At 45.1% G+C, this 12142-nt stretch overlaps 1 protein-coding gene and 1 pseudogene across 1 annotated transcript in view; one reads left to right on the top strand and one right to left on the bottom strand.

Moving 5' to 3' along the window:
- Positions 1-12142, bottom strand: part of Hsd17b4 (hydroxysteroid 17-beta dehydrogenase 4) — a 74706-nt gene that overhangs the window by 19479 nt on the left and 43085 nt on the right. Inside the window, exons 15-19 of the mRNA XM_045139015.1 lie at positions 11843-11914; positions 6207-6310; positions 3254-3319; positions 1164-1233; positions 41-147 (exon numbers count right to left, since the gene is read on the bottom strand). Of these exons, the coding sequence (XP_044994950.1) occupies positions 41-147; positions 1164-1233; positions 3254-3319; positions 6207-6310; positions 11843-11914 (419 nt within the window). The remainder of the gene's footprint in view (positions 1-40; positions 148-1163; positions 1234-3253; positions 3320-6206; positions 6311-11842; positions 11915-12142) is intronic.
- LOC105944608 lies at positions 10681-11156 on the top strand (annotated as a pseudogene).

Below are 12142 nucleotides of genomic sequence, written 5' to 3'. Positions count from 1 at the left end.
AAAAAAAAAAGAACCTAAAAATTATGCAAAATCTTCATACCTTAATTGCCTTGAATCTTGACACATCATTATCCGCATACTGCTGCAAAATATGCCGCCCAGAAAACCCAAAGGTACACAGGCCATGCAATATGGGCTTCTCGAAACCTGAGCAAAAAGAACTTAGACACAGGCATCTTTCATTTTAAAAAACAAAGCATACAGTTAATCCAGGATTGTAAACTTTTGTTTTTAAACTATAATAGCATGAATTGTTTTAAGAAACACAAAGCACCTTGTAAATTATTCTATTTGGGAGAAAATTATGATATACACAAAAAAAGATTTAAACAGTTAAAAAAAAAGAAGAAGTTAATACGGCTGGAGTGATGGCTTAGGGGTTAAGGCGCTTGTCTGTCAAGCCTAAGGACCCAGGTTTGATTCCTCAGGACCCACATAAGCCAGATGCACAAGGTGGCACATGTGTCTGGAGTTTGTTGGCAGTGGCTGGAGGCCCTGGTGTGCCCATTCTCTCTGTATCTGCCTCTCTCTCTCAAACCCGGGTCATTCACACCTTAACCGCAGAGCCGCTTCTTCAACCTGCCCTCCCCATCCAATTTTTAAAAGCCATTTGTCAAAACAGGTAATAAATGTCAGAAGAGGATTTTTTTTCTCCTAAAGAATTTCTTAATTCTGCTTGGGGCCATGAAATGGCCCAATTCGTTATTTCTGCGTCGTAGGTCGACAACCTCGCACTAGCCTTGCTGGCTCTCTCCAGCAATGACCACGTCTTCCGCGAACACTCAGCCCTCCCGCCGTCGTCTTTCTAGATATCGCAGCAGCAGAACCTTTGCAGCACCACAGCCTTCAGTTCCAGTACTCCCCACCCTCCCGGATCCAGACAAAGCTAAGGAGAGCTACCGTTTTAAGCAGCACTGCCTTGAAGCACGCAACATTACCTAGATGACTGAGCTAAGATTTTTGTTTGTTTGTTTGTTTGTTTGTTTGTTTGTTTGTTTGTTTGTTTGTTTTTCAAAGTAGGGTCTCGCTCTAGCCCAGGCTGACCTGGAATTCACTATGGAGTCTCGAACTCACCGCGATCCTCCTACCTCTGCCTCCCAAGTGCTGGGATTAAAGGCGTGCGCCACCACGCCCGGCTTAAACTAAGATTTTTAACGACTCACCAGCAATGCTAGCAAAGTTAGGGTCAATGTGTAAGGGATTCCAGTCTCCACTGAGGCGGTACAAAGCAGCCTGTGGAGAAAAAGGATTTAAGTGTCACTAGTGCTCAATGTTTCCGAAGAAAACATTAAATGACAGACAGGAAGCATGACCACTTTCATAAATATATATATAAATAATTCACGCTCTGAGATAACATAAACTGTCTCACAAAAATCTACCTATAGCCAGGCGTGGTGGCGCACGCCTTTAATCCCAGCACTCGGGAGGCAGAGGTAGGAGGATCGCTGTGAGTTCGAGGCCACCCTGAGACTCCATAGTGAATTCCAGGTCAGCCTGGGCTAGAGTGAAACCCTACCCTGAGAAACCAAAAAAAAAAAAAAACAAAATTACTTATAATTAAAATTTTAAAACAAAGTCTATTACTTGAGTAATCTGACAGACTGAGAACACACCTTCTCGTACTCACGGATTAAAGGGGAGGATAAAGTAAGCCAAGCATTCCATACCACTGTCTAAAGCGAAGTTCACCAAGAAAGAATCCACCACTGTTTTTCTCATTAAAGCCCACTATAAAAATAAGTGACATGTTTATAATCTCGTCTAACCAGGAAAACGCATGCCAATTTTCTCTTTCCACTTTTTTTTTTTTCTTACTTGTAGGCCAGGCTGACCTGGAATTCAATATGTAGTCTCAGGCTGGCCTCGAACTCACGGCAATCCTAACTCAGCCTCCTGGGTGCTGGGATTAAAGGCGTGCACCACCACACCTTTTTGCTTGTTTGTTTGTTTGCATGTTTGTTTGTAGAGTATGTGGCGGGTCGTGTGTGCTATATGCGCGTGTGTGTGCAAATGCGCACGCCGCATGCGCACCCATGTGAAGGCCAGAGGAGAATCTTGGGCATCCAGTACGTAGCTCTCTGCAGCAGGAGGGAGGTGGCCAATCCCTGCAGGCCACCCTGAGCTGCTCTGCAGGCCCACTCAGACTCCCGCAGACAGGGAGGGAGAGCGGTCAGGTGCGCACGTCCTCAGACAGGCCCGGCCAGCAGCAACCGCCTTTGACAGCTGTCAGCCCCACACAGGAGTATCCTGAATCTGCAAACATTCCCATCACTGCTAGGCAATTTTTATTCAGCATGAAAAACCATCAAGCTTGCTTATTTTGTCAGACCAGTTTCAAGAAGAAACTCTCCCAAGGGCACTGGAAATAGCATATTTAGAAGCAATACTGGTAAAGCTAAAACCATACGGCTGTCTATTTCTTTGCTAAGTAACAAGTTATTAATAGCCAGGCATGGAAGTGCACGCCTTTAATTCCAGAACTCGGAGGCAGAGGTAGGAAGATTGCTTTGAGTTCAAGGTCACCCTGAGACTACATAGTGAATTCCAAGTCAGCCTGAGCTAAAGAGAGACCCTACCTTGAATCCCCCTCCAAAAAGTTATTAATAAATATAATTATGTAGCACAAAACTTATGGTATAATGGTATAAAAAGAAAAAAGAAACACTTTGCCCAATTCCTACTCTCTCTTAAAGATCTGCCCGTGTGCAGCGTCCTGCACTGTCCCGTGTGCATGCGTGAGTCACACTTAGCGCACACGTGTCACCGTTCCGTCCCCCTTACCTGCTGCTGTCCTGACTTCTCAAACTCCCCCGACTCACCGTGGGCCGCACGTGTGAGGACGGAGCACCCACACGTCGCGCTTCACAAGGGACGTGCTTTCCCGGCAGTGCCTTCTACGTCACCCCGTAACGACTGTCCCTTCTCTCAATGTCTGCAGCCGTGTATTTGGTTTTTCACTGCTTGGGAAAAGATGCCTTAGCTACTCTGCTCTTGCTTTGTTTTGTTTCGTTTCTCCCAAGGCAGGGTCTCACTCTGGCCCAGGCTGACCTGGAATTCACTATGGAGGCTCAGGGTGGCCTCGAACTCACGGCGATCCTCCTACCTCTGCCCCGAGTGCTGGGACTCAAGGGGTGCGCCACCACACCTGGCAGCTACTCTACTTCTAGATGCACAAAAACACAAGGTCTTCAAGTTATAAACAGAGGCAGGTCAGCAGGCAGGTGGACTGGTCATGCTTCAGGAATCTTACCTGATTAAGTGAGGTGGCATCCTTCACCACAGCGTCAGGAGGTCTGTTAGGTACAGCGACGGCCACCTGAAATCCACAGAAAACACACTGCTGTTCAATCTTAGTTATAAAGTGTTACAAGTTTCAGTCTAACTTGCCATGTGATTAACAGCCAGATTTCAATATAATAAACTCTGCAAATTAAGTTTCCCCCTAAATAGTTTTTAAATATTTTATTATTTATTTATTTATTTGAGAGAGAGAGAGAATGGACACCCCAGGGCCTCTAGCCACTGCAGATGAATTCCAGACCTATGTACCACCATGTGCATCTGGCTTATGTGGGTTCTGGGGAATCAAACCTGAGTCCTTAGGTTTCACAGTTGAGCACTTTAACCGCTAAGCCATCTCTCCAGCCCTCCCCTAAATATTTAATGTTCAGAGGAAAATGACATTTAAAATTTCCTAACTCCCAGATTTTCATTAATTACAATTTTCCTGAAATGACTGTTTAATATAAGGATTTATAATGAAATCTATTCTCCAGATAACAATTTGGGGAAAATGACCATTTTTCCTATGTAGAAGATGACAACGTAGCCGAATGTGGTGGCGCACGCCTTTAATCCCAGCACTCGGGAGGCAGAGGTAGGAGGATCACCATGAGTTCGAGGCCACCCTGAGACTCTGTAGTGAATGCCAGAGCAGCCTGAGCTGGAGTGAGAACCTACCTCGAAAAAAAAAAAAAAACATGACATAAGATGCAAACAAATAATCTAAATTGATTCATTCTTTAAAATTAGATTTTCATGTTTTTTAATATTTGTATTGCCAACTTCCATAATTATAAATAATACCCCATGGTACTTTCTTCCCTGCCCCCACTTTCCCCTTTTGAAACTCCACTCTCCACCATATCCCCTACGCCTCTCAATCAGTAGCTCTTTTATTTTGATGTCATGATCACCTTTAATCCCAACACTAAGGAGCTGAGGTAGGAGAACCTCTGTGAGTTCAAGGCCAGCCTGAGACTACAAAGTAAATTCCAGGTTAGCCTGGACTAGAGTGAAACCCTACCTCCAAAAAAAGAAAGAAAGAAAATAAAACTGCTATGCTTAATTATATTACCAAATTTAACCTTAAAACTCTCCAGAAAATGATGATAAAAGATGACTGGAGCCGGGCGTGGTGGCACATGCATTTAATCCCAGCACTCGGGGGGGCAGAGGTAAGAAGATCACTGTGAGTTCGAGGCCACCCTGAGACTACATAGAGAATTCCAGGTCAGCCTGAGCTAAAGTGAGACCCTACCTTGAAAAAAAAAAAAGATGATTGGGAAAATATTATGAAGGTGGGAAGCTGTGGGGTTTTGTTTTGTTTTCAAATTTTACTATTGAAATTGCAACTTTCTTCATTTCCTTCATTTCATGTACTATATTTGGCAGGATTTACTGATTTTTTTTTTTCAGTTCATTCTACTGTATTTTGGATCTTATTTCACTCTCACCCTTGTAGGTAAGTTGTCCCGAGGTGTCTTCCAAACCTTGAGACTACTGATTCAAAAAAAAAAAAAAACATCATTTCTAGGGCTGGACAGATGGCTCAGCGGTTAAGACGCTTGCCTCCAAAAACATCAACTCTAAGTCACCTACATGAAGATGTGTGCCCAGAATATACCAGATGGGCAGGGCTGCCACATGCTGTTAGCGCTGGCCTTGTAGATTAACATTTCTTATCGATATACACACATAGGTGTAATATACATATTAAATAAATATGTGAAACCCACCATAGACGCATTCAGTTTTGGAAACTAGTAAGTTAATCTTGGAGAAGTGAGAGGTGAGCCAGGCATGGTGGCTCAGGCCTAACATCCCCACACTCTGCAGGCTGAGGCAGGAGGACTGCCATGAACTTGAGGCCAGCCTGGCCTACAGAGTGAGAATGTGTCTAAAAAAGCACAAGTGGAGGGCTGGAGGGATGGCTCAGCGGTTAAGGTGTTTGCCTGCAAAGCCAAAGGACCCAGGTTCAATTCCCCAGGACCCACGTTAGCCAGATGCACAAGGGGGTGCACGCATCTGGAGTTTGTTTACAGTGGCTGAAGGTCCTGGCACGCCCATTCTCTCTCTCTCCCTTCCTCCCTCCCTCTCCCTCGTTCTCTGTCAAATAAATAAAAATAAAATATTTTTTTAAAAAAACGGCACAAGTGGACAGTGGTTTCCTGGAGACAGGGAGGAGAGATAGAAGAAAGTCCACAAGGGGCACCACAACGCCCCTGGGATGGAGGAACAGCACGCTCCTCATTAGCACCAAACAACTGTGCATTAAATCACCTATTCTGAAATGGCAAGAAAAGCCAGGCACAGAGGTGCACGCCTTTAATCCCAGCACTCTGGAGGCAGAGGTAGAAGGACCACTGTGAGTTCAAGGCCAGTCTGGAACTACAGAGTGAATTCCAGGTCAGCCTGAGCTAGACAGAGTAATACCTTACCTTGAAAAACTCAAACTATACTGGCCGGGCCTGGTGGTGCATGCCTTTAATCACCCCAGCACTCAGGAGGGCAGAGAAGGAGGAGCGCCATGAGTTCGAGGTCACCCAGAGACTACATAGTGAATTCCAGGTCAGCCTGGACTAGAGCGAGACCCTACCTCGAAAAACCAAAAAAAAAAAAAGAAAAAAGAAAAAAACGAAAAACTCAACTATATGATAAAATGACAAGAGAGTGTGATATTTCCAATTTATAAGGACTCATGTTTAAGGACACACGAATATTTTTATAATTTAGTACATTTCATGTATATATGTGTATAGATATGAAACGTACTAAGTTATATGTTATTATAAATATGTGTGTATATATGAAATGTACTAAATTATATATATTATAAATTTGTGTGTGTATATATATAAAACCACCATAAAATATCCCAGAAATAAACACAAATATGTCTAAAAAATGTAGCCATGTCTTACTTTGACTTTGTCTGATGTTCGTTTCCCACCAAAGCCTCCAGAGCCAACAAGGAAGAGGGAGAACTGGTTGTAGCAAATAAGTTCCTTCTCGGAATAAGAATGGACTGCAAAAGAAGTGAGAGGGGAAAGGAGAGCTCATTATCAAATGGCGTGACTCGTGAGAACGTATGTTTTCAAGTCCTTTAAAGGCTTCCAAAATCGAGTCAAATCTAGTGGAAGGGTCTGGCATTTACAAGTAAGTGACCACCTGTGGCTGGCACAGCATTCCCCACCAGTCTCTCAAAGTAGAAACGGCTCCCCGAATTCTGACTTGAGGACGCGATGGCGATTTCGTTCACTTCTAAAACCTAGTCGTTTCCCAGCTACAAGTATTCCCAACAATTCTAGCACAGTTGTAAGTGACCACCCTCAAACAGTCACACGGCCTGTCCACGCAGGTGCAGGTGTGCGTGGGAAAGTGCGAATGAGAGTTAAGAGGCGAGTCTCAGGAGGACACCGGCCTGGCTGGCGTCCCCCCCCCCCATCCCCCAGAGCCCCAGGAAAAAGGGTGACACCTGGGACCAAAAGAAACCTAACAATTGTTCAATTGTTCATTACGTTAACTAACGAGTCAGTGGGTGTTTTCAGTGTTTTGTTTTTTTTTTTTTTTCTTTTTTGGTTTGGTTTTTTGTTGTTGGTGAGGTAGAGTCTCACTCCAGCCCAGGCTGACCTGGAATTCACCATGGAGTCTCAGGGTGGCCTCGAACTCACGGCGATCCTCCTACCTCTGCTTCCCGAGTGCCGGGATTAAAGGTGTGTGTGCCAGCACGCCCGGGTCAGCGTTATGTTTTACATCTCATTCTAAAACATCGGAAGACGATTTTCAATTATATACTAATGAAAATATGTATTTAAAATAATACTTTTATCTTAGTCATAACTTCATGTAAACTGTGCTGACAACGCTAACACCCACGTCCAAGTCGCGGTTGAACGAGTGGCGTGAGCAAGTACAGAGACAGGAGCAAAGCAAGGTGACTGTAAAGTGTTTGTGGTAAGTTTGCACAGTCACAAGGCCAGGAGGACACTGGGAGACTTCTGGCCAAATGTGGGCCAACATTCAGAGTGGCAAGTATGAAAATTAAAATTAGAAAAGGGAGGAAGGAAAAAGAAAAAGACGGGCATAGCACTTAAAAGCACCAAAAGGGGGCAAAAGGAAGGGCGGTAAAAGCGCCTGCTTGCGAAGCCTGATGCCCGAGTTCGATCCCGCAGTGCCCACATAAAGCCACACGCACCAAGGGGCACATGCATCTAGACTTTGTTTGCAGGGGCGGAAGGTCCTGGCACGCGCAAACTTTCTCTGTTTGCATCTGTTGCTCTCTCATAAACAAACAAACAGAAACCTTTTCAGCGTATTACCAAGTAAAAAGGACACACTTCAGATGGACTCTGGCTTACCATAGTTCACCTTGCAATTTCTGAACTTTATAATGCCATGAATGTTATTATTTATTCATTGAGAACTGTACTCAAATTTTGAGGGGTTTTTTTTTTTTTTTTTGTACCAGGATAACAGCATGCAGTATGAAAACTGCTGCTATGCTGAGCAGTACTGAGCCACGGCTCCCGGCGAACTATGCCAAGCGGGAGCACTGAGCTCTGCCGAGCGGGAGCGCGGAGCTCTGCCGAGCGGGAGCGCGGAGCTATGCCGAGCGGGAGCGCGGAGCTCTGCCGAGCGGGAGCACTGAGAGATGCCGAGCGGGAGCACGGAGCGATGCCGAGCGGGAGCACGGAGCTCTGCCAAGCGGGAGCGCTGAGCCACGGCTCCCACTGAACTGTACAACCACGAGGGCAAACCAATACTCCAAAGGGTACTGTTTAGGAGTGATGCTTGTCAAGCTAGATATGCTATAAATGTATTTTATTTGTGTCGTGCTGGAACAAAACCCAGGACCTTGCGTGTGCTGCACAGATGCGCGTTGCTGAGCTACATTCCTCGCCCTTGTAGCTTCAGACAGGTATCTCATTTTGCTCAAGGTAACCTCGTACCAGCAAGCCTCCTGCTTCAACATCCTGGATGCCACCAGCCACTCAGGACCAATCATGCACTTAGGACTTAAGATATTTCTATCTAAGATGGGGTCTAACCCCATGGTAAGTCAATGAACATTTGCACAATCTATATTTAAAACAAATATGACATGTCAAGCTGTGCTGGTCTGAATCAGATGTCCCCCGTAAACTCGTGTCGTTTGAACGCTTGATCCCCCAGCAATTTGGGAGGTGGAGCCAGGGTGGGCTTTGGGTGTCACAGTCAGCTCCACCCTCCCAGATCTTGGCTCACTCTCCTGCTGCTGTTGTCCACCTGCTGTGGCAGAGGTGAGGCCCAGCCTCTGCTCATGCCATGCTTTCCCCTGCCATCATGGAGCCTCCCCTTGAGACTGAGGGCCAAAACAAACCCTTTCCTTCATTCAGCTGCTTTTCTTCCAATGTTTTTAATCCCCACAAGAAGAAGGTAACAGAATATTGGTACCAGGAGTGGGGTCACTGCTGCTAGAAAACCAAGCTGTAGTTTTCAATCTTTCAGAACTAATCTGTGAGAGATGTGTGGAAGGATTTGAAACCTTGGACTAAGAGACACTTTACAGTGATGTAAGTAGAATTTGATGGAATGTTGTGGTGAGAGCTGAAAGATTTACATGCAGAAAGAACTTGGCTTATCAGGGGACAGACAGCTTTATTGAGAATGAGCCAGAGGCAGTCTGTGTGAGAGGCTGGCTATGTTTATCCCTGTCCCAAGACCTTAAGAAAAGCTAAATTTAAAAGTAATGGTGGAGAGCCGGGCGTGGTGGCGCACGCCTTTAATCCCAGCACTCGGGAGGCAGAGGTAGGAGGATTGCCATGAGTTCAAGGTCACCCTGAGATGACAGAGTTAATTCCAGGTCAGCTTGGACCAGAGTGATACCCTACCTTGAAAAAAAAAAGAAAAGAAAAGAAAAGTAATGGTGGAAAACAGAGTAGAAAGATATGGCAATGAAAGTCGGGGACAGGATAAAGCAGCCTGTTCCAGGTGCAATGGATTGAGAGGTTACCCTTGGCACTGGGTCAGCTGTTTTTCAGTGAGACAGTAGGAAGAGTGATAAATAGTATTCCTGCTCCTCAAAGTTAGGTTTATTTCTCCTCCTCTCACCCCTAAATTAACTAATTTGGTATTATGGAAGTTTAATAAATGCAAGAGATAAAGGGTCACTGGATTTGCAAAGTGGGTTTTTGGAAATGACCACTGAGCATGTGAGGCAGGGTTGCTGGAATCCCTGTGTGGAGACCTGATGGCGCCATGACATGGACTGTAGCTTGCAGTGGGAATCTCAGAATTTTGGAGAGGCCAGGACTATAGAATGGCCATCAAGTAGAGCAGCTGGCTCACGATGGAGTTTTCACAAGGCTGTGGACCCAGCAGGAGGGGCAAAAGTGGAACCCTAGAAACTTGGTCATTTGTCACAGCTGTCAGACAAGGAGCTGCAGGACTTGATTTTTTGTTCGTTTGTTTGTTTTTTGTTTTTAGTTTTAAGGTAGAGTCTCATTCTAGCCCAGGCTGACCTGGAATTCACTCTGTATTCTCAGGGTGGCCTCAAACTCATGGCAATCCTCCTACCTCTGACTTCCAAGTGCTGGGATTAAAGGCAAACACCACCACGCCCAACTGCCAACAATAAATGTTTGACTTAAGATATTTCAATTTACTAAGGGATGGAATTTCCAAGGTAAGCCAAGGAGCACCAGCATAGTTTCCTATGTATTTACAACAAAAGTGGTATTCGGGAAATATTAAAATTCCTAGTTTTTACTTCCAAAATCCTAACATCTATTTCCTTTCTTTGTAAACTTTCAGTTTTAAGCAATGTGTATTTTAGCTTATGCTAAATTACAAACTTTTAGTATTTATTAAGCTATTATAACATCTTTTTTCCATACAGCAAATAAAATGTGGCAATGCTCTCTAAATTGAGTTTTATACTTAGTCTAGAACAATATCTACGATCAGATGAATTACTCTGAAGTCAGATACGCTCCAAGTTTAGATAGCTAACACAAAAACGAACAACGGTCATACAGCCTAGGCACATCAACTGAGGGTTGCCAAATGTTCATTCCTCCGAAAGCCCATTCCATTCCTCACTTCGGTGCTTTGGTTTCACTGTTTTAACCCGTTGAAGCGATCCACCTTCTCCAGCCCTGGCCCTACTCCTCCTTTCTCCCCCCCCCCCCCCATTTCTCCTAAGAAGCCTGGAGAGTCTCAAGTACTTTACATCCTTTCTTACAAACTGGAAAACAGCCAGGCGTGGCGGTGCACCCCCTTAACTGCAGCGCCGGGGATGCTCAGAGGTAGGAGGAACACCATGGGTTCGAAGCCACCCTGAAGCTTCATAGTGAATTCCAGGTCAGCCTGCCTGGACTAGAGTGAGACCCGACCTTGGAAAAACCAAATAAATAAATGAACAACTTCGGGCCTCTGGGCAGCGCGGCGGAAGGCGGCCTTGCTCCCGAGTCCCGCATCCACCTGCTGCGAAACGTGCTCATGGGACACGGGCACACGTGGACGAGGTGAGGGGCCACACGGAGAAGCTCACCGACTTTGGAGAGCTGGGGGACAACAACGAACGAGCCCTGCGCGAGGCTGACGTCTGGCTCACGGGGGAGGACTTGATCCCAAAACCGTTTAAAGTGCGGGCCCCTCGGCTGCAGGGTCAGAACGGGGGCTACATGAGAAGGCTGCGGATTCCAAATCGGAGGGAGCAGGACCGGGCCCAGATGGCAGTGATGGAGGGGAAAGGGAGCTGTCTTCCTGCCCTGCCTCTTCCTTGCTGGGACAGCAACCTGACACTCCTAAACCAGCTGCAGCAAGGGCCCCAGCAGAACCCCGAAGCAAGCCTCCACAGCTCCCACACGGTTCAGACCCCGAAGACTTAACTGGAGCTGAAGAGTGGATGGCTCTCATTAGTGCCCGTGAGCACAGGCCTTGGGAGAGCTTTGAATGTATGAGAAAAACTGGAACTAGAATTGTAAAATGAGCATTTGTCATGGGGCCCAGAGCTTTCTGCAAAGGCAGAGGGCCCTCTCTGCACAATAGATAAAATGGATATATAAATTTTCTTCCCCTATGATTTCTGGAACATGATAACCATGCAAATGTCCTGTCTGCCTAGGATAGTAAACTCATAGCACATTTCTGGTTCTTACATTTGGGTTTCATTTGATCGGCACAGTTTTTATTGTTTTGTTGGGAGGGGGGATTTTGCTTTGTAGCCCAGGCTTCCCTCAGACATGCTCTAATCCTCATGCCTCTGCCTCCTGGGTGCTTGGATTACAAGTGTGTACCACCCTGCCCTTGACCTTTTGCTTTGCCTTTTTTTTTTTTTTTTTTACTTTTATTGGAAACTTCCATAAATATAAAAAATATTCCAGGATCATCCCCTCCCACAACCCTCTCAAATTTCCCCTCCACTAAATTTTTTCTTTAAAAAAAATAAACAAACAAACAAACAGACCAGAAAAATAAATACAAACTTGGGACTTGATTCCTGTGGTGAACTAGCTTGTTACACACCAAATGCACCAATCTAACAAGAGCACTGTAAGAACTGGAGATGAGTTACCGTCCATAATAATGACTAAGCCCGATCCCTTGTCGAGGATGTCAGCAACAACTGCTTCACATTTTAATTTCCCTAAAATGAAAAGGGAAAAAGTTAATTACATAAGATACAAAAGAATTCAACATACCTCTACTGTTATTTGAGTTAAACTAAAAAGTTATGGTTTAAAATACTTTTCCTGAACTCACTAAAAAAAAAAAATTCATAAATACTTCAAAATACTTAAATCTCTTAAATTTAAGAAATTAGATAATTAGGCCGGGCGTGGTAGTACACACCTTTAATCCCAGCACTTGGGAG

This window comes from Jaculus jaculus, chromosome 20 (assembly GCF_020740685.1).
Source record: "Jaculus jaculus isolate mJacJac1 chromosome 20, mJacJac1.mat.Y.cur, whole genome shotgun sequence".
NCBI lineage: Eukaryota > Metazoa > Chordata > Mammalia > Rodentia > Dipodidae > Jaculus > Jaculus jaculus.
The sequence above is the reverse complement of the archived record's forward strand: the minus strand, read 5'-3'. Positions and strand labels throughout refer to the sequence as shown.